The sequence below is a fragment of the Chiloscyllium plagiosum genome, unplaced genomic scaffold (assembly GCF_037043375.1).
Source record: "Chiloscyllium plagiosum isolate Xiang-an unplaced genomic scaffold, Cpla_swu_hap1 HiC_scaffold_24, whole genome shotgun sequence".
Taxonomy (NCBI): Eukaryota; Metazoa; Chordata; class Chondrichthyes; order Orectolobiformes; family Hemiscylliidae; genus Chiloscyllium; species Chiloscyllium plagiosum.
The window spans coordinates 31,919,191-31,942,571 of record NW_028270162.1 but is presented as its reverse complement, the minus strand read 5'-3'; the positions used below and the strand labels follow the sequence as shown (position 1 = coordinate 31,942,571).

The 23,381-nt window shown below is 41.6% G+C and overlaps 1 protein-coding gene across 2 annotated transcripts in view; it reads right to left on the bottom strand.

Annotated features, from left to right (window-relative positions):
* Positions 1–3,670: 3,670 nt before the first annotated feature.
* Positions 3,671–23,381, bottom strand: part of LOC122562686 (N-acetyllactosaminide beta-1,3-N-acetylglucosaminyltransferase 4-like) — a 33,592-nt gene continuing 13,881 nt past the window's right edge. The window contains exons 1-3 of one of the 2 annotated variants that reach the window (XM_043715759.2): positions 19,004–19,104; positions 10,328–10,681; positions 3,671–7,315 (exon numbers count right to left, since the gene is read on the bottom strand). In XM_043715759.2, coding sequence (XP_043571694.1) covers positions 6,190–7,290 — 1,101 coding nt within the window. In that variant the 5' untranslated portion in view covers positions 7,291–7,315; positions 10,328–10,681; positions 19,004–19,104 and the 3' untranslated portion in view covers positions 3,671–6,189. Of the gene's footprint in view, positions 7,316–10,327; positions 10,682–19,003; positions 19,105–23,381 lie in introns of those variants that run through there. The other variant, XM_088000311.1, reaches the window with a different exon arrangement.

The following is a 23,381-nucleotide window of genomic DNA, read 5'->3' as shown; positions in this document are numbered from 1 at the left end:
GATTATTCTTTCTCTGCACTTTTCCTGTTGTGTGGAGCTTTAACAAACTATTGTAGTTTTAACATTAAACAATTACGGATTATCTCTTTTTTTTTTATGGTTGAGTATGTGGACATCACTGGTTATGTGTTGCTGGAAAAGCGCAGCAGGTCAGGCAGCATCCAGGGAACAGGAGAATTGACGTTTCGGGCATAAGCCCTTCTTTAGTCGATTCTCCTGTTCCCTGGATGCTGCCTGACCTGCTGCGCTTTTCCAGCAACACATTTTCAGCTCTGATCTCCAGCATCTGCAGCCCTCACTTTCTCCTCAATCACATCACTGGTTATGCCAGCATTTATTACCCATCCCTAATTGCTCAGATAAGAGTCAACCACATCACTGGAAGTCTGAAGTCATGTAGGCCAGACCAGGTAAGGATGGTAATCTCCCTCCCTAAAGGACATTAGTGAACCGACAATTGACAATGGAATCATGGTCATCATTAGACTCTTAATCACTGATTTTTTTTTGAATTCAAGTCCCCAGAGCATTACCTGGGGTCTTTGGATTAACAGTCCAGTGATAATACCACTAGGCCATTGCCTTCCCAACTATCACCTCATCTACTGACAAGGGCTAATTTTTTGCTCAGCTTAGGTATTTTACTGTTAAAGGTTATTATATCATGAGATGAATTTTTTCCACATTTATTTCCTTTCTGCTTATGTATTATAAAGTGCTTTTCAGTATTATGCTGTTAAAATCATGGCAACAATTTGATTGTGAAGAGCTTGGCTGATGAGAAGTCATTGGTAGTTGACTGTGATTCAATGACAATGCTGTGACTTAAGTAGTTAATAGTTACCAAGTTGACATATTGAGAAGATTATATTGATTTAGCTATGAACTGTGTAAAATTGAGGAAGATTACCTGAAAAATCAGTGTGAAAATCCTGCCTTTATCAACAGTCGGTGCTAATACTCTCTACAATGGGACATCACTAACTAATTTAGGTAATGGAGAATGACCTCCATCTATGTACAGTAGTTGCTATAGCAGAAGGCAGAAGTGTTTACTTTCTCTGCAGTACTAATACTCAAAATGAGTATGATTGTATTTCTGATTTGTCCAATCATGAGAAGTTAATTAACCACTTTGCAAATTTCATTCTGTTATCATTGAATGTTGCACATTCTGCCGTTTAGCAAGCAAAAAATTGCATTTGTTATTTTTGATTAGCAACTTGTGTTTATAAAGTGTTTTTAATATACTGGGATGTTCCCACAGTGCTTTGCAGGAGTATTATTAAATAGAGTTTGACACTGAGCCACCTAATGAGTTTCTAGGATGGTTGAGGTAGATTTTAAACATGAGAGAGACAGAGACTTTTAGGGAATTACTCCTCAAGGCATAGCTGCCAATGATAGAAAGATTAACATTGGGAATGCCCAAAATTCAAGGCGGAGGGTTCTTAGACAGGTCTAAGGCTGGAGAAAGTTATGGAAATAGGGAGGGGTGAGGTCATAGAGGAGTTTGAGAACAAGAATAAGAATTTTAAAAATGAGGTGTTGATAGTCAGTCAGTATTTGTCAGTGAACATAAGGATGGTTATTGGTGCATATCAACTGTTGTAGCATTATAAGTGCTAAACACAAAAGGATGTATATGTATCTCTCCCAAAATTACAACACTCTCAACCTGTCTCTAACAAAATGTTAGCATTTTTGACTATTTATATTAATCATTACTGAAGCATTCTCACCAAACACATTCCTTGACTACATTCTGCACCCTTAAATTCTGCTTATCATCATAATTCATTTTTATAATGTACTGTCAGAAGTCTCTTGTGTTGCAAGGGAACAAGAACCGATAGAGTATTTTGCAATATACGTAAATGACTTAGATGGGATACTGAGTGTAGCAGATCCAGGTTTGCTGACAATACAAAGTCAGGGAGGAAAGTAAATGATGAGGAGGACACCAGGAGGCTGCAGAGAGATAGGTATGTTGGATGAGTGGGCAAGAAAATGACAGATGTACAGCCATGCCCTAGAGTCAGTGCAACAAAGGTTCACTAAATTGATTCCTCAAGTAAATAGTGCCCCAGGTAAATAGTGCGGTGAAGAAGGCATATGGCGTACTGGCTTTTATTGGTAGAGGAATTGAGTTCCGGAGTACTGAGGTCATGTTGCAGTTGTATAAGACTCTGGTGCGGTTGCATCTGGAGTATTGTGTGCAGTTTTGGTCGCCATACTATAGGAAGGATGTGGAGGCACTGGAACGGGTGCAGAGGAGGTTTGCCAGGATGTTGCCTGGTATGATAGAAAGATCGTATGAGGAAAGGCTGAGGCACTTGGGGTTGTTTTCATTGGAGAAAAGAAGGTTTAGGGGTGACTTGATAGAGGTGTACAAGATGATTAGGGGTTTAGATAGGGTCGACAGTGAGAATCTTTTTCCACGTATGGAGTCAGCTATTACAAGGGGGCATAGCTTTAAATTAAGGGGTTAGGTATAGGACAGATGTTAGGGGTAGGTTCTTTACTCAGCGAGTCGTGAGTTCATGGAATGCCCTGCCAGTAGCAGTGGTGGACTCTCCCTCATTATGGGCATTTAAGCGGGCATTGGATAGGCATATGGAGGATAGTGGGCTAGTGTAGGTTAGGTGGGCTTGGATCGGCGCAACATCGAGGGCCGAAGGGCCTGTACTGTGCTGTATTCTTCTATGTTCTATGTAAGGAGAATGTCTTACAAGGAGGGATTGAATAATCTAGGGTTATTTTCCCTGGTGTTCAAAAATAATACAGGTGATCTCATTGAAACAGATGAAATTGTGAAGAGACTTAACAGGCTGGAAACTGTGGGGGGAAACAAGGTTCCTTTTACTGAGAAATTGAGAATGTGAGGTCAGAGTCTCAGAATAAGCAGCTAGCCACTTAAGAGATCAGGAGGAATTTCCTCTTGGGAAGGACTGCGGATGTTTGGGATTGTCTATACCAAAGAGTTAAGGATGTTCTCTCCTTGAGTATATCCAAGGCAGAAGTCAATAAATCTTTAAATAGAGACAGAAGTAAGGACGATGAAATTGGATTAGACCAACCACAATCTTGTTGAATGAGCAGAGTAGGCTTAAAGGCCCAAATAGCCTACTCCTACCCATATTTCATATGTTCTAATGATAGGTGTATTTCTGAATTCTATCTGCTTCTTGTTTCAGAAATCTAATTGCCAGAATGTGGTCATATTTAATCATTGAAATTTTGGGTGAGAGCAGCTTGCAATGCTTACAGTGGACGGCACAGTGGCTCAGTGGTTAGCATTGCTGCCTCTTAGTGCCAGGGAACCAGGTTCAATCCCAACCTCGGGTGACCATGTGGAGTCTGCATATTCTCCCTGATTCTGTGAGATGAATTGGCCTTGCTAAATTGGCCTTGCTAAATAGCCTGTAGTGTCCAGGGATGTGCAGGCCAGGTAGGTTAGCCATGGGAGATGCAGGATTACAGGGATAGGATAGGGGGTGTGTCAGGGTAGGATGCTCTTCAGAGGGTGTGGACTTGATGGGATGAATTGCCTGCTTCCACACTGTAGGGACTTTATGATTATACATTACATTCAGTTTTTTTTGCATTTGTGCAAAGCAAGAACATGCACTAAGTGACAATTCATCAACAACCACATGGTTGTATAACTCTGAAAATGTAAGCTGGAAGTGTACCAGTGGAGTTATTGAAAGAATGCATGGATAGAAATTGATTAGTAATCTATAAAACTAAGCAGGTAGAAAGCACAAGACAATGATTTTGATAACTTTTGAAGAAATAGGGTCACTTTATTATCTGGTTATACATCTGTGAAACACTTTCCCACATTTCTCCACATTAAAGTTTGCAGATTATTACTGAATGCAGAGTATGGAGAAACGGTCACCAATATTAGCCCCAGCCCACCAGTACAGCGATGTGTTGTGATAGACTACAATAATAAACATTAATGGGAACAGACAACTTTGTTGGAAATGGAACATCACATGGGAAAAAAAGGGAAAAGTAAAATATAGCCCTTTAGAGATAAGGAAAGGCCCAAGTAAATCTTGGAGAAGTCAACCAATTCTTCAGATAGAAAACAGGCATTAAATTTGTAGGAAGTTTACCTCCCTGTCTGTCCAGTGCATTTGAATCTGAGACTCTGCTGCCATCTACAGGATGACAGAACACTCACAATCAAAATATGCTTCCTCATCAATCTGTTCAGAGATGTTATTACACACCTCTGGTGCAGGTGGGACTTGAATCCAGGTCTCCTGGTCTGGAGACAGGGACATTACCATTGTACAACAAATGCTCCTAGGATGTATACATTCTGTACAAATTTAACTAAAGAAAACGATTACAGTTTGTCATTGTTTAAAATTATAATTTATCTAAACTGCAAATCAGTAAGTAAATAAACCAGTAACAAGTGACGTATATACATGCATTGTTAAAATACTGCAGAGAGGGCTGTCACCAATATGAATTGTTTCACAGATCACTCATCTCAAAGTTCTAAAAGCAACTTCTAGATAAATATCCCAATAGATTAAGGAAGGGAATTTAGCATGATTAAAGATGATTTATGGGGATGGATATACTGAAATGTATTTGGCAATTGGAAGAGTTCCTCGAATCATCCTGAAAGACAAATGGTTCCTGTTATAGCGGATGGAGCCAATGAAGGAAACACAAAAGCTGTCTCCATCATGTCAACAATCAACACACTTCTGATAGGAAGTGCAGATGATTTTTTTTTGTATCTGTGATGGTTTATATAAAGATACAGAATAACATTAATCAATCTTTCATGATACGGGAGCAGTCTTATACTACATAGCACACAGTGAATTAAGCTATGATTTTTCACACAAAGGGTAAATGCCTAATGCCTACTATGACACAAGGTTATACTTATACCCACAGAAAGCATGAACACCTGGACAGCTAATCCAGCCTTTAGGTGAATTACATTGTTTCTAGTGAGAAGGTCTTGGAGAGTCTTTTGTCTGTTACCTTTAGATGGCCCATCAATAATCTCGTAAACAATGAAGCTCTTTTAATCACACTGTTGTTGAGGTAACATTGTCAATTAAAAATATGGTTGAGTTCATACTACTTTACAATAGAAACACGTTGCAAGGAAATCTGACATTTTACACAAATACTTATATTGTTTCTATTGTTTTGTTTATTTATAAGTTCTGTCATCTCCTTTTGCTTCCCAGTGGCTTGTCTCTTACTCCCTTTGTTTTCCACTGAACTCTCCATGTACTTCACCTTTTCTCTCTGTCTTCTATCTTTTTCCAGATCTTCTTCATTCGTTCTCTTCCTGTGAGAGTGGTGTGTCTTTTCACTCCTGTCTGATTTTGATTACTGACTGAACTGTCTCAATTTTTGCAGTAAGGCCCATCCTATGCAGTAAATTTGTACCTTCATTGGGACAGACTGTAAGGCAGTTTGACCAGAATACAGTAGTCGTGGAAAACACAAGGCATTGGAGTGAAAATGGGGAACAGTGGGCCAGAGTAAGGTACAGAGTATGAAATCTGGATTGGTAATGAGTTGAAAAAGGTAGAGAAAACACCCATTGGAAAACACCAATCTGCCAAGACCCACTGTCAAGAACAATCACTGCTTTTGGAAGTAAACTCTTGAATGTTGGTCAAAGGAAAAGTGTCATGGACAAATTAAAAAGAAGTTTGCAGAAAGAAGAATAGTAAAAGCATTCCAGGACACTGTCTGTATTCTAATATTCTCTTCATCTGGGAAATGCACAGGTTAAAAAATAATCTATTTTTGTGTTACACAATTACATTCAAGCAAATGCATTTGATTATTGAAGGCCTATGGTTATGTTTTGTTTGTGCTATACATTTTTAAGACCTCCAGTTTCCAATAGAATGTCCAATTCTTTTTGACTAGAGAAGCACATACCAAGGGAACAGTATGAAGTACAGCCTTACCTTTTAAATGACAATGAAAGCAATCTTATTACCACAGCATAAGTGACACATATCAATATAACATGTCTTTACCCCCTCTCATCCTTGGTCTTATTGTGCCTTGCATGTGCTACCCATCTGCACTTTATGTGACAAATTTTATAAAATTTGGTCTCCACTTTCTTAGCACTCTGCTATTTCAGCACTGTTTTCAGAGGTTATATAAAATTGAAATTCAGTTTTCTGTGTCTACTGTTTTCATTCTTTTCTTTTTAGCACATTTGAAGCGAGTGTCATTCACAAGGCTCCACATAATCCACATTTGTGCTGGGTTTAGTTTGTGCACTACTATGAGATTGTTATATAAGCATGGATCAAAATTGAATGGTTTAGGTACACCAAGTGTCTTGAAGCCAATATGTGAAATTGGCGTTAACCCCAATTGCAACAAACACATGCCAACAAACACATCGTCTATTGGGAAGAGATCCACATTTGCTGCAGTCCGATGCAGCTCTAATACAGTTTTCCTGGACATTACATAGCCACCTCCTCCAGCATAGGGAGGATATGATTTATTTTCATACATGATGTTAGGAATGAAGTACTTAATTTTCTTATTTCTTTTCGGGATAGCATTGTGAATAATGTGCCCAGCAAAGAGATCATGATCTGGGTGAAAATCCTTGAGATATTCAATTGCATTTAATGTGTTCACAAAGACGTCATCATCTCCCTTTAAGACAAATTTTGCTGAGTAACAATCTGCAGCAAACCATCTGAGGAAATGGATCTCCTTCAATGTCAAATTGAAGAAACTGTCCTGGAAGTCCCATTGAAGGAGGTCACCATAGAGTTTGTATTCAGTTGCCACTAACTGATGGAGTGGCTGACCTTGGAATTTTTCTGTAATGCCCAACAAAAAAACTAATTTGACTTCAACTCCATTAATAACCCCTGCTTTTCCCCATGTATGTCGAATTGAGACCCGCCTGTCTATGTTGGGTGCCTTAGACTTAATAACTAATAATAAAAACAATTCTTGGGAGCATCCCTTTGGTTTCAGCAAAGCTTGAAAGGTCTGGCAGTGTTTATATTCCAGGAAATTCTGATACATCTTGGGTAGGTTTGAAGACTGGTTGGCGTATCGTTTATTTGGTAAACACTGAGAAGTTTTGGTTATATTTCTGCTTGCTTGAGGGACCAAAGTAGAATGTTCTTTTTCATGATTCTTCTCAGTTGCTCTGATCCCAGCTTGCCATTTGAAAAATAGCACACAAGCCGATGCTATTAAAGCAAGCCATAATGTTTTTCTTTTTCTCTTCAAATACATCATGAACAAAGCAAAAGCAGCACTGTCTCTGAAAGAGAGTGAAAAGTCACAACATGTATGAGGGTATGAACTAACGTTAATATATCAATGATCTGGAAATTTGCTATATCTGTCTTCCCTCAGAGGTGTAAACAATTTTTTATCCAAACGGGTTAATAGAGTGAACTAAAATAGCTTAAATTCACAAAAGTATGCACTCCCTGTGAAGATCCTGTCTATTTAAACTATGTGTAACTTTTTATTTTATGATATAAAAGCAGTGTCACAGTAATTTTAAAACATGGTTTATTATTATGACAGTACGCAAAGACTGATTTATTGAATATATTTTAGCAACCTCTTTTAGCTGTTGAAACGTTAATTGAGCTGATTGTTCAATCTTGGATTGATTACATGTCCTGTAGTTCTCAGTATACCCTGGACACCAGGAAGGAGAAGATTTTTGACACAGTGGTAGCGTCCCTATTTCTGAACTACAGAGCCTGAGATCAAGACCCACCTGCACTAAAGATGTGTTATAATATGTCTGAACAGGCTTTTTTCAAGCTACTGTTTATTGAGCTTCCCGAGTTGCTCATGAGAAGAGGGGGGTGAGCTGCCTTCTTGAATCACTGCAATCCATATGCTGTAGGCAGGTCCACAATGCCCTTCGAGATGGAATTCTAGGATTTTGACCCAGCGACAGTGAAGGAACAACAATATATCTCCAAGTCAGGATAGTGAGTGGCTTGGAGAGGAACTTGCAGGTTGTGATATTCCCAGGTGTTTGCAGCTCTTATTCTTCCTGGTGGAGGTGGTTGTGGGTTTGCAATGTGCTGTCTAAAGATCTTTGTGAACTTCTGCAGTGCATCCTCTAGATAGTACACACTGCTGCCATTGAGTATCAGTGATGGAGGGAGTGAATGTGGTACTAGTTAAGCAGGCTGCTTTGTCATAGAATCTGTACAGTGTGGAAGCAGGCCATTCAGCCCATCAAATCCATACTGATCCTCTGAAGAGCATCTCACCCAGACCCATCCCCCTACCCTATCCCTGTAACACTGCATTTCCCATGGCTAATCCATCTAGCCTGTACATCCTAGGCACTATGGGCGATTTAGCATCGCCAATCCACCTAACGTGTCAGCAGAAACCAGAGCACCCAGAGGAAACCTGCGTAGACGCAGAGAACATGTAAACTCCACCCAGACAGTTGCCCGAGGGTGGAATCGAACCCAGATCTCTGATGCTGTGAGACAGGAGTGCTAATTACTGAGCCGCTGCGCTACCATGCTGCCCTAAGGTACTGAAAAGCATAGAAGAACAGAAGGACCTTGATGTACAAACTTATACACAAAGTCCTGAAAGGATCGGGCGAGCTGGATAAGGTGGTTAAGAAGGGACATAGGGTGCTTTTCTTTATCAACTAAATGTATAAGAACACAGCGGATATGTATTAACTACATAAAGGACTGATTCAACCACAGCCAGAGAACTGCAGACAGTTTGGATCACCACCATAAAGGAAGGATGTGATCACAGTGGAGTGGGTACGAAGGAGATTTAGAACAAAGAAGTACAGCACAGGAACAGGCCCCTGGGCCCTCTAAACCTGGGCTGATCATCATGGCCAAAATAAACTAAAAAACAAACCTTCTGCCCTTATTCAGTCCCTATCCCTCTAATCCCTTTCATGTAACCATCCAGATACCTCTTAAATGTCGCCAATGTGCCTATTTCCACCACATCTTCTGCCAGTGCGTTCTGTGTGAAAAACTTGCCTCGCACATCTCCCTTAAACTTTTCCCCCTCACCCTAAACTTGGTCACCCTTGTAATTGAAACTTCAACACTGGGATAAAGCCTCTGACTATCCACCCTATCTATGCCTCTCATAATTTTGTATACCTCTATCAGATCTCCTCTCAGCCATTGTCTTTCCAGTGAGACCAAGCAACATCCTGATGAACCCGCTCTGCACTTTCTCCAAAGATTCCACATCTTTCTGGTAATGTGGCGACCAAAACTGCACACAATACTCCAAAGGCAGACTAACAAGGATTTTATATCGCTGCAACATGGTTTGCCAACTCATGTACTCCCTGCCCTGGCTGATGAAGGTAAGCATACTATATGCCTTCTAAATCACCTTTGCCACCTGTGTTGTTACTTTTAGGGAACTGTGGACCTGCCCGCCCAGACAGTCTGTATGTTAATGTTCCTAAGTGTTCTGCCATTTACAGTATAATTCACACCTAAGTTTGATCCTCCAAAATGCATCACCTCAGCATTTCTCTGGATAAAACTCCATCCACCATTTCTGTGCCCAAGTCACCAATCTATCTATATCCTGTTGTATCCTTTCACAATTGTCGGCACTATCAGCATATCCACCAATCTTCATGTCATACGCAAACTTATAAGGATGTTGCTGAAAATGAAGAATTTTAACTATGAACGGAGATCATTTACAGTTTGAACACAGAGGGGCGTGGCAAGGTTTAATTGAAGAATCTATTTCCTTTAATGATGAGGGATTATGGATTTAAACTAATTGGGAGAAGGATTAGAGCAGAGGTCAGAGGAATTATTTTCTCACTAAAAGTAGTGGGAATCTGGAAGCTGAAAAGATTGTATAGGCAGAAATCCTCATCACATTTCGTAAAAGAAAATGTTGATAGACTGAGAGTAGGTAAGTGGAATTCGAATGGAATGCTGTTTCGGAGTCAGGATAGCTATAATGAGCCGACTAGACTCCTCCTGTGTCACAATGTTTGTAGGTCTGGCACAGTGAACAGACAAAATTGTGACTATTTCCTTTACAAACTATTTAAAGATGTAGTTATCATTTCCTACGTTAAGAAAACTTTTTTCTTTTCCCTTTCATTATATTTGAGGAAGCTCTTTAATAATTGAGCTGGATGAGGAATTGACTCTCGGCCAGAAGTTGCTGAGTTTGATTTCTGTCAATGCTCACTTAGCCTTGAATTATTCCCAGAAGCATAAGATCAATAGTCTGTCTCAGGATGTGATATACGTATGAAAATACTTACTGTACTTACCACAATATCACAATCCTCTTGCCTGGGCACCCTTGATCAATCAGCAATGAAACATCAAGCAGTCGTGTACACATTGGAGAATGATGTATGAGGGTATTTTCTCTTTGTTTGCTCATTTGATCAGGTTCAATGTTGTGGTCCTGAATTAAAACCAGTTCTAATAAAAACATTGTTAGTCCATCGTTGAGAGCTTTTAATGCTCCTGGAGTCTACATCAGTCGGGCAATAGGAAAATGCAATGGAGATGTCTTTGTAATCATGCCCCAGATGTTCCACAGTATCTCATATTATGCTTCTGGTCTCAAAGGAGCTGCAAGAGGGCTCAAGCAGAAATAAGTGGAAATGACGTGTATCCTACAGTGAGAGGAAGAAAAATATCATAATGCTAATTGGAAGTGGGAAGACAAGATTGTATAATCTGAAAACATATATTTAAATGATACACCATAAATGATATAAATAACTACTTTCTAATTGACTTATCAAACAAATTTCAAATCTGTTTAAAAGGTAATCTACTAACAGAACTCATCCAACTGTTAATGTGTTGATCCTGTCTGATTTTGTGAGATCTGCTTCCTTGATCTGACATGACTGATCCTTTGACCACATTGAACCTGGTGTTGAAAGCTCATCAAAGGACAGGAGAGGTTAAAGTGCAGATTGTGCATGAGATAAGGTTAATCTTGGCAGCATTTACCCATCTTCTGTACTGCTGGGGTCAGGCAGCGTCAATTCAACACAGGCAGCTTATCAGCTGTTTAACTGCATGAGCAATACCCAGTGGTGAAACTGGGAAATGAGATACAGAGAACGGCCTAAAAGGATAGAGAATATACTAACAGTGAAGATGAGCTGTTGCAAAGATAACATGAAAATAAAACTAAAGATTCTATATCAGAACGTGCATAAGCTAATGAATTGGTAGGGCACATTGAAATAAATAAATATGATTCAATAGCTATTTAAGAAACATGGCTGCACAGTGACAGGATTGGACCTGACAGTTGAGTATATGATATTCAAGGCACCAATAGGAAGCTAGATAAAGGCGGAGGGGTAACACTATTAATCAATGATAGCATTGGTTAAATAGTTAGAGATGACCTTAGTTCAGGAGATTAAGTTTGGATGGAGATGATGAATAGTAGGGGAAAGAAGTCATCAATGGCAGTGGTGTACTGGCCTCCTAACAGTAACTCCAATATAAACAAAGCATACGTAAATAAATTGCTGCTCACAATGTGGTATCCTTCACAATGAGGAGACAAAACACAAGACTGGGTGACCACTTTGTGGAATACCTTCATGTTGTCTGTAAAAATGACCCCGAGCTTTCAGTTGCTTGTCACTTCAACACACCACTGTGTCCTCATGTCAACATTTCTGTCTCAGGCCTGCTGCAGTGTTCCAGTGAAGAGCAAAACAAGCTGGAGCAACATCACCTGATCTTGCACTGAGGCACCTTACAGCCTTTAGGACTCAACATCAAATTTAACAATTTCAGAACTTCCTTCCTTGTCTATTACCTACCCTCACAACTCCAGCTCCTGCCATGAAATGGGTTACTTTCAGCACAGCCATCCCATTTTCAGTTACTCCATTGTCCCTGTTATCACCTATCTAGCTTCTGTTCTTCCCTGGCCAACAATCAACAACCTCAATCTAACCCAGTCCCATTTGCCAGCATTTGACCCATATCCCTCTAAACCCTTCCTATTCACATACTCATTCAGATGTCTTTGAAATTCTGCAAGTTTACCAGCCTCCACCACTTCCTCTGGCAGCTCATTCTATACATGCACCACCCTCTGCATGAAAAAGTTACCCCTGAGGTCCTTTTTAAATCTTTCCCCTCTCACTTTAAACCTATGCGCTCCAGTTTTAGACTTTGCCATCCTCAGAAAAAGACCTTAGTTATTAACCCTATCCATGCCCCATGTGATTCTAAAAGGTTATCCATCAGCCTCTGATGTTCCAGGGAAAAAAAGCCCCAACCTATTCAGCCTCTCCCAAGAACGCAACCCCTCCAGCCCTAGCAACACCTTTGTAAATCTTTTTTGTGCCATCTCAAGCTTAACAGCATCCTTCCGATAGAAAGGTGACCAAAATCACACACAGCATTCCAAAAGTGGCCTAACCAGTGTCCTGTACAGCCAGAATATGACCTCCAACTCCTATATTCAAAGTTCTGACCAATGAAGGCAAGCGTGTTAAAGGTCTTCTTCACCACCCTGTCTACCTGCGACTCCATTTTCAAGTCACCTGCACCCCAACATCTCTTTATTTGGCAACACTCCCCAGAGGCCTAACATTGACTGTATAAGTCCTGCCCTGGTTTACCTGACCAAAATGCAACATCTCACATTTATCTAAATTAAACTCCTCCAACTCCTCGGCTGATTGGCCCAGCTGATCAAGGTCCCATTATACTCTGATTTTACCTTCTTCGCTGTCCACTACACTTCCAATTTTGGTGTCATCTGCACTCTTGCTCACCATATCTTCTATATTCACATCCAAATCATGCAGTATTCTGCTGGTCACAGGCCTTCAGACCAAAAAGCTACCCTCTACCATCACCTTCTGCTTCTTACCTTCAAGCCAAATTTGAGTCCAATTGGCGAGCTCTGCCCCCATCCCCAGGATCTGATGTGATCTAACCTTAATACCCAGTTTACCATGCAGAATCTTGTTGAATGCTTTGCTGAAGTCCATTTGGATAGCATCTACCACTCTGCCTTCATCAATCTATTTTGTCACTTCTTCAAAACTCAATCAAGTTAGTGAGACATGATTTCCCATGCTCAAAGCCATGTTGACCATCCCTAATAAATCCTTGCCTTTCCAAATGCATGTAAATCCTATCCCTCAGAATCCCCTCCAAATTGTGCCCACCAGTGATGTCAGCCTCACCGGTCTATAGTTCCCTAGATTTTCCTTACCACCTTTCTGAAATAATGGCACCACATTAGCCAACCTCCAGTCTTCCAACACCTCAACCATGCCTATCAATGATGCAAGTATCTCAGCAAGGGGCCCAGCAATCTCTTCCCTAGTTTCCCACAAATGGAAACACCTGATCAGGTTTTAGGAATTTATTTCCCTTTATATGTTTTAAGACCACCAGCAACTCCTATTCTGTAATAGGAACTCTTTTCAGGACATCGCTATTTATTCCCCCAAATTCCTCTGTCCTTATCCACAGAAAGTATTAATGTGAAATACTCATTTAATATCTTATCCATCTCCTGTGGGTCCACACATTGACAGCCTTGCTGAGCTTTAAGGGGCCCTATTCTCTCCCTAGTTACTCTTTTCTCCTTAATGTACTCATAGATTCTCAGCAGGTTTTGAGAAGATTTGTAGCTCAGGTTGTGGTTCTGCATATAGGTTTACTTGCTGAGCTGCAAGGTTTGTTTTCAGAGGCTTTGTCACCATACTAGGTGACATCATCAGTGAGCCTCCAGATGAAACACTGGTGCCATGGCCCATTTTCTATTTATGTGTTTAGATTTCCTTGGTGATGTCATTTCCTGTTCCTTACCGAATATTTTTGGATTATCCTTAACCCTAATTTCCAAAGCTATCTTATTTCCGCTTTTTGCCCTCCTGATTTCCTTCTTAAATACGCTCCCACTGCTGTAGGGATTCACTAGATCCCAGCTATCTATACTTGACATGTGCTTCCTTCATTTTCTTGAAGAGAGCCTCAATTTCTCCATTCATTCAGCATTCCCTACGCCTACCAGCTTTGCCCTTCACACTAACAGGAACGTACTGTCTCTAAGCTCTGGTTATCTCATTTTAAAGGCCTTCTACTTCCCAACAGTCCCTTTCTTTGTGAATCGTCTCTCCCAATCAATCTCCCTGTCGAATACCATGAAAATTGGCTTTACTCCAATTTAGAACTTTAACTTGTGGATCAGTTTAATCCTTTTCCATAATTTAAAAAAGAATAGAATTATGATCATGTGCCCCTAAGTGCTCCCACACTGACACTTCAGTCACTTGTCCTGCCTTATTTCCCAAAAGAAGGTCCATATGCTCCAATCAATCCGCCATCTGGTTGCCAGCCATTTTAACTTTCCCTCCCACTCCCCCAACAGCATGTCTATCTTGTGCCTTGTCCACCATCAAAATAAGGCCAGACGCAAACTGGAGGAAGAATACCTTATTTTCCACCTCGGGAGCTTACAATCATATGGCCTTAACACAGAATTCACGAGCTTTCAAATCTCCCAATCTCTCCCTCACCTCATCCCAAGACGAGCCCTCCATCTCCACCCCTGCCCCTTGACCTGACCTACTTGACCTTCCTTCCTACCTTTCTGCTTCATCCTTCCCACTGACCAATCACTATCACCTACTACCTGCAGCCACCTAATGTCATTCCATCTAGTTTTCCGCCAGGCTCACACCCCTCTCTCTATTTATTTCTCAACCCTTTTCCCCTTCCCCAGTCCTGATGAAAGGTTCCAACCTGAAACATCAACTCTCCTGCTCCTCTGATGCTGCTTAACCTGCTGTGCTTTTGCCAGCTCCACACTTTATCAACTCTGACTTTCCAACATCTGCAGTCCTCACCATCTCCTTCTCTAGTAAGTACGTCTACACATTGAATAAGAAAGTTTTCTTGTACACACTTAACAGATTCCTCCTCAACAAAGCTCTTAACACTATGACATTCCCAGTCTATGTTTGGAAAGTTAAAATGCCTTCCCATTAAAGCCCTATCATTCTTACAGATGTCTGAGATCTTCTTACATATTTGCTTCTCAGTTTCCCTCTGTCACCTGGGGGGATGGAGGGGCCTATAATACAATACAAACAAGGTGATCATTTCTTTCTTATTTCCCAGTTTTACCCATGTATCTTCATCGGACAATATCCCAGGAATATCCTCCCTAAGTATAGCTGTAATGTTATCGCTAACCAAAAACGCCACTCCTTCTCCTCTCCTGCCTCCCTTTCAATCCTTCCTACAGCATCTATACTCCTGGAACATTAAGCTGCCAGTCCTGTCCATCCCTGAGCCACATTTCTGGAATAGCTAAGATATAGTCCTAAAAGTCAAGTGAGCTTTTGTCCCTCTGCTCGACAGGAGGTTTCTGTCCTCCCTGAGCTTGCCTTAGGCATTACGGTGTGGCAATCAAACTCCCCACCTGTCACTGTCCCCAGAGTGGGTCCCCTCGGGGTTTGCCTCCCTGCTGAGCTGGTAAGTGGAAAACAATAAGAGCAGCCGAAGCCTCCCACTTATTCCACACCTCTCATGTCTCTGCATAGTGCCAGATTAGTGCTGAAAATGTGTTGCTGGAAAAGCGCAGCAGGTCAGGCAGCATCCAGGGAACAGGAGAATCGACGTTTCAGGCATAAGCCCTGAAGAAGGGCTTATGCCCGAAACGTTGATTCTCCTGTTCCCTGGATGCTGCCTGACCTGCTGCGCTTTTCCAGCAACACATTTTCAGCTCTGATCTCTAGCATCTGCAGACCTCACTTTCTCCTCTTAGTGCCAGATTAGTGTCAGGCTCGACAGACTCTTGCTCCCAATCATACCTGCATGGGCAGCACGGCGGCTCAGTGGTTAGCACTACTGCCTCACAGCGCCAGGGACACAATTCCAGACTTGGGCGACTGTCCGTGTGGAGTTTGCACATTCTCCCTGTGTCTGTGTGGGCTTCCTCCGGGTGCTCTGATTTCCTCCCACAGTCCAAAGGTGTGCAGGTCAGGTGAATTGGCCATGGTAAATTGCCCATATTGTTAGGTGCATTAGTCAGATGTGGGTGGGTTACTCTTCAGATGGTTAGTGTGGACCTTTTGGGCCAAAGGGCCGCTTTTCACACTGTAGGGAATCTAACCTAATCTAAGTTCATCTGCCTTATCTGTCAGGCCTCTTGCTTTGAAGTAAATGCAGTTTAATTGATCAGTCTTACCTCATTTTCTATGAGAAAGTGGGGGGGGGGAGGTGAGTGCAAAAGGGGCTGAGAGATACGGCACGGTGGGCGGCACGGTGGCACAGTGGTTAGCACTGCTGCCTCACAGCGCCAGAGACCCGGGTCCAATTCCCGCCTCAAGCAACTGACTGTGTGGAGTTTGCACATTCTCCCCATGTCTGCGTGAGTTTCCTCCGGGTGCTCCGGTTTCCTCCCACAGTCCAAAGATGTGCAGGTCAGGTGAATTGGCCATGCTAAATTGCCCGTAGTGTGAAGAGGTAAGTGTAGGGGTATGGGTGGGTTGCACTTCGGCGGGTCGGTGTGGACTTGTTGGGCCGAAGGGCCTGTTTCCACACTGTACGTAATCTAATCTAATAACTGGGATGTGGTGGGAAGGTAGCTGGGAATACCATAGGTAGATGAAGGTGGGGGTGATGGTGATAGAATGGAAAGTGAAGCAGATAGGTGGGAAGGAAGATGGACAGATAGGACAGGTCAAGAGGGCGGTCCTGTGTTGGAGGGTTGGATCTGGGATAAGGTGGGGGCAGGGGAGATGAGGAAACTGGTGAAATTGGCATTGATCCCATGAGGGTGGAGAGTCCCAATGCGGAAGATGAGCTGTTTTTCCACCAGTCGTCAGGTGGCTAGAGTTTGGTGGTGGAGGAGGCCCAGGACTTGCATATTCTTGCAGAGTGGGAGGGGGAATTCAGTCACAGGGCAGTGGGGTTGTTTAGTGTGTGTCCTGGAGATGTGCTCTGAAATGTTCCACAAGTTGATGTCCTGTCTCCCCAATGTAGAGGAGACCACATTGAGAGCAATGGGCATAGTAGATGAGATGTTTGGATGGGCAGGAAAATCTCTTATCTCATTTTCAGCCAAGCTCTTGTCTGCCCTGATGATTTGACTTACTCTTCTTACCTACTGCACCTGCTTCAGCCTTTTCTCTTTCTCACAATTGCTTTGGGTGTCTCCCCACTGTCCTTACCAGTTCAAAGCCTCCTGAGTACCATTAGTAAATCTCCCTGCAATGATATTGGTCCACTTGCAATTCAAAGGAACTCCTCCCTCTTAAACAGGTCATTTTTATCCCTAATAAGTTCCCAGTGGTCCAAATATATGAATCCTTGCCCCCTGCATCAGCTCCTCAGCCACACATTCATCTGCTCAATCCTCCTAGTCCTACTGTCACTAGCACATGGCAGCAGTAGCAGTCCAGATATTGCTGCCCTCGAGGACCTACTTTTTAATCTCTTGCCTAGTTTCCTATATTCTCTCTGCAGAACCTCATCCCTTTCTCTATCTATGTCATTGGTACAAATGTGCACAATGACCTTCTGATAGTCATTCACCCCTTTCAGAATATTCTGCATTCTCTCTGAGACATCCTTGACTATGGCACCAAACAGGCAACACACCATCCTGATCTCTCACTGGCAGCTGCAGAAACATTTGTTTGTGCCCCAGACAAGAGAGTTCCCTGTTCAATTGATCGCTTGGAACCTGACATACTCCTCATTACAGTAGAGACAGTCACAGTACCAGAAACCTAGCTGTCAGTGCAATACTTCCCTGCAAGGCATACCTGTTTGAGATGGGGATAGCCATGGAAGATTCGTGCACTACTTGGCTACCTCTCCTACCTTTCCTAGCAGTAAACCATCTACCTGACGGTATCCGCCATGTCTCCACCTTCCTGAAATTGTCACCCATCACATCCCTTTGCCCTTGTAAACTCTTCATTGTGGAGAGAAATCAAAGGCTGCAGGTGCTGGAGATCAGAGCCAAAAAGTGTGGTGCTGGAAAAGCACAGCCAGTCAGGCAGCATCCAAGGAGCTGGAGAGTCGATGTTTCAGGCATAAGCTCTTCATCACATTCCTGATGGGTGACAATGGTACCTCTCCATTGGTATTATGTACTATTGATGTAAAGTGAATCTAATTTTGCAGAATAGGAATTTCACAACTGTAAAGTTACTTTCACTGTCCCCACCCAAGAACATGCAAGTACACTGTAACTACCTAGAGACCTTGTACACAGAAGTATTGGTTAAGTCACAGAGATGTTTTTTTTTTTAAATTGGGAACTTTGATAGGAAATCAGATTCAAAAGGCATTTTCATTCTGCGGACTTTTAAGAATTTGGGCCTGTTTTAACATTTTGATCATGTTTTCCTTTTTATGGTAGACAATCTTTATTTTACACTGATACTAAATGTATCCCCTCACAGTAACAAAATGCTTCATTTCCCTCCACATTACGAGGGGAAACATTGATAATGTCAGCACATCACAAGATTATGACTGAATTATGCACTTCCGTGTACATTTATATATTGTAACTGCCATATCCACTTTTCAACAGTAGGTTCAAGTCAGTCGTTGATATAAACACAATGTTATACAGTAAACATGTTTTCCTTAAAACATTAGTGGGTGGAAGGAACTTATTTTCAAATGTAAATATAGATCTCCAATCTTACAGATTAAGTATGCTTGCTTTTGCAGACTTATTGTAATGTATTATCAATGAACAATGAGGAAATTAAAAGTAACCTATAAGTTTTAGATTGATAAATTATTCTTTCATCTTAATTGATGCAGCAGCCAGTAAAAAAGAACAAAGGCTGTAGCCAGACACACAGACATCTTAAACACATTACCCATACCGACATTTACAATGGTGTTTTTAATCTAACAGTGAGTGAAATGTGTCAAACATTACCAAAAATGCATTAAGGCCTTACCTGGTCACTTATTTATCTTGGTTTGGTTTGATACACTGTTTCTGGAACCTGATAATCATAAATGAAAATACTTGAGGTAGGAGGTACTGAAAGGAGTGCTGTTTACTCATACTCCTTATAAAAGGAGCCGTAACGTCAATGTATCATAAGGAAATGCACTAAGTGGCCATTCCTCAGGGATACTGAGAGTGTGTAACTATGGAGACCTGGGATGAAGATACATACACAGAAAAGGTACTGATGAATTAATGAAGAGAGACAAACACTAGGAAATGTAACATTTTAATCTGGCTAATCATCCACACAAGGAATTGAGATATTCATACATCTTCTGGAGAGGGTGTGGTTGTGTTTTCCATCAGCAGTAACATACTGATTTCAATTTAACTCTATTGAAAATCAGTGCTTTTTTTTTCTCCATTTGTTCCTTTATTGATATTTAATTCCAAAAAAAAATTCCTGAGCTTAATACAGAAACTGTGAACACTTTGGAAAATAAGAGGAGCAGTGAGATCTAAGAACAAATTATTAAAAATTGCAACAAGGATTAATAAGGCTGTACTAAAGCAAACAAAGCACTGAGGTTCATTTCCATCGAGGTTTAGAATTGTATTATCGAAATGTAACACAAATGAAATATATGATTCTGTTTACTTGAGGATTTCTGATAGGCTTATTTAGGGATACACATATTTACTGTGCAAAGTGATCTCCAGATATAGTATGTGCTTAGGTTACTACAGTGCAGAAACTGTGATCATATGATAACATACAGTTACTTGGCTCATTCGCACACTGAGCATTTAAAGAGACATCACTCCAAAGGAGATAACAACAGAAATCAGGAGAATCTCTTTAATCAGAGGATGAACAGAATTTGAACTCACTATCACAAAAAATAGTTGTGGCAAAGAACATAGGTCCATCACCAGGAAGCTGTTTAAGTAGGAGCAAATTACTGCAAAGGCTGGAATCTGTACTGAAAACAACAAATGCTGGAGGTCACAGAGGGTCAGACAGCATCCATGGGGTGAGAGCAAGCTAATGTTCGATTGTAGATGACTGTTCATCAGAGCTATATAATTACATGCAGGAGAAAAGCATAGAAAGATGTGCTGAAGGAGTTAGATGAGAATAGAAGAACATAAGAACTAGGAGCAGGAGTAGGCCATCTGGCCCTTTGAGCCTGCGCCGCCATTTAATAAGATCTTTTTGTGGCCTCAGCTCCACTTACCTGCCCTTTCATATAACCCTTAATTCATTTACTGTTCAAAACATTATCTATTTTAGCTTTGAAAGCATTTACTGAGGAAGCCTCAACTACTTCACTGGGAATTCCATAGATTCACAACCCTCTGGGTGAAGAAGTTCCTTCTCAATTCAATCCTAAATCATCTCCCCCTAGTTTTGAGGCTATGCCCTCTTGTCCTAGTTTCACCCACCAGTGGAAACATCCTCTCTACATCTATCTTATCTATTCCATTTATAATTTTATATGTTTCTATAAGGTCTCCCCTCATTCTTCTAAATTCCAATGAATATAATCCCAGGCTACTCAGTCTCTCCACATAAGCCAACCCCCTCAACCCTGGAATCAACCTACTGAACCTCCTCTGCACCCCTTCCAGTACCAGTCTATCCTTTTTCAAGTGAGGAGACCAAAACTGTACACAGTACCACAGGTGTGGCCTCACCAGCACCCTATATAGCTACAACATAACCTTGCTGCTTTTAAGCTCAATCCCTTTAGCAATGAAGAATAAAATTCCATTTTCCTTCCTAATTACCTGTTGTATCTGCAGACTGATCTTCTGTGATTCATGCACAAGGCATTCATGTCCCTCTGCATAGCAGCATGCTGCAATTTTTTTTACCATTCAAGTATTACTCCTTTTTAATGTTATTCCTACCAAAATGGATGACTTCACATTTATTAACATTGTATTCCATCTGCCAGATCTTTGCCCACTCATTTAAATGATGTCCCTTTGCAAAGTTTCACAGTCCTCTGCACACTTTGCTTTCTCACTCATCTCAGTATCATCTGCAAACTTTGACAAACTACACATGGTCCCCAACTCCAAATCATCTATGTAAATTGTGAATAATTGTGGTCCCAACACTGATCACTGATTTCCAACCTGAAAGGCAATTATTTATCCCTACTCTTTGCTTCCTATTAGTTAACCAATCCTCTATCCATGCACCCCTCTATCCAGGAGTGAGGTACATAATTCCTTGAAAGTGGTGTCACAGAGAGGCAGGGTGGTGAAGAAGGCAATTGGTACATTTATATTCGTCGGTCGGAGCTTTGAGTACAGAAGTTGGCGTGTCATGTTCCGCCTGTACAAGACATTGGTAAGGCCGCATTTGGAATACTGGATACAATTCTGGTCACCCTGCAATTGGAAGGATGTTATTAAACCAAAAAGGATGGACACAACCACCTGATGAAGGAGCAGCGCTCTGAAAGCTAGTGCTTCCAAATAAACCTGTTGGATTATAACCTGGTGTTGAGGGATTATCAAACTTGTGCCAATTTGTATATTTGTTAAGGATTTAGATGGAGAGGAATTTGTTAAGTGTATACAAGAAAACTTTCTGGTTCAGTTTGTGGATGTACCTACTAGAGAAGGTGCAAAACTTGACCTACTCTTGGGAAATAAGGCAGGGCAGGTGACAGGTGTCAGTGGGGGAGCACTTTGGGGCCAGCGACCATAATTCTATTAGTTTTAAAATAATGATGGAAAAGGATAGACCAGATCTAAAAGTTGAAGTTCTAAATTGGAGAAAGGCCAATTTTGACGGTGTTAGGCAAGAACTTTTGAAAGCTGATTGGAGGCAGATGTTAGCAGGTAAAGTGACAGCTGGAAAATGGAAAGCCTTCAGAAATGAGATAATAAGAATCCAGAGGAAGTATATTCCTATCAGGGTGAAAGGAAAGGCTGGTAGGTATAGGGAATGCTGGACGACGAAAGAAACTGAGGGTTTGGTTAAGAAAAAGAAGGAAGCATATGTCAGGTATAGACAGGATAGATCGAGTGAATCCTTAGAAGAGTATAAAGGCAGTAGGAGTATACTTGAGAGGCAAATCAGGAGTGCAAAAAGGAGACATTTGATAGCATTGGCAAATAGGGTTAAGGAAAATCCAAAGGGTTTTTACAAATACATTAAGGACAAAAGGGTAACTAGGGGGAGAATAGGGCCCCTCAAAGGTCAGTAAGGCAGCCTTTGTGTGGAGCCGCAGGAGATGGGGGAGATACTAAACAATTTTTGTTGCAAACGTTTCGTCCCCTGTCTAGGTGACATCCTCAGTGCTTGGGAACCTCCTGTGAAGCGCTTCTGTGGTGTTTCCTCTGGCATTTATAGTGGCCTGTCCCTGCCGCTTCCGGTTGTCAGTTTCAGCTGTCCGCTGTAGTGGCCGGTATTGGGTCCAGGTCGATGTGTTTGTTGATGGAGTTTGTGGATGAGTGCCATGCTTCTAGGAATTCCCTGGCTGTTCTTTGTTTGGCTTGCCCTATAATGGTAGTGTTGTCCCAGTCGAATTCATGTTGCTTGTCGTCTGCGTGTGTGGCTACTAAGGATAGCTGGTCGTGTCGTTTCGTGGCTAGTTGATGTTCGTGGATGCGGATCGTTAGCTGTCTTCCTGTTTGTCCTATATAGTGTTTTGTGCAGTCCTTGCATGGGATTTTGTACACTATCCCATGCAAGAAGCATGGCACTCATCCACAAACTCCATCAACAAACACATCGACCTGGACCCAATATTACCGGCCACTACAGCGGACAGCTGAAACTGACAACCGGAAGCGGCAGGGACAGGCCACTATAAATGCCAGAGGAAACACCACAGAAGCGCTTCATAGGAGGCTCCCAAGCACTGAGGATGTCACCTAGACAGGGGACGAAACGTTTGCAACAAAGATTTCCAGCTTGGCGAACAGAACCACAACAACGAGCACCCGAGCTACAAATCTTCTCCCAAACTTTGAGATACTAAACAAGTATTTTGCATCAGTATTTACTGTGGAAAAGGTCATGGAAGATATAGAATGTGCAAAATAGAGGTGACAATTTGAAAAATGTCCATATTACAGAGGAGGAAGTGCTGAATGTCTTGAAAGGCACAAAAGTGGATAAATCCCCAGGACCTGATGAGGTATACCCTAGAACTCTGTGAGAAGTTAGGGAAGTGGTTGCTGGGCCTCTTGAGATATTTGTATCACCAATAGTCACAGGTGAGATGCCGGAAGACTGGAGGTTGGCTAATGTGGTGCCACTCTTTAAGAAAGGTGTAAGGACAAGCCAGAGTACTATAGATGGTGAGCTTGACGTCAGTGGTGGGCAAGTTGTTGGAGGGAATCCTGAGGGACAGGTT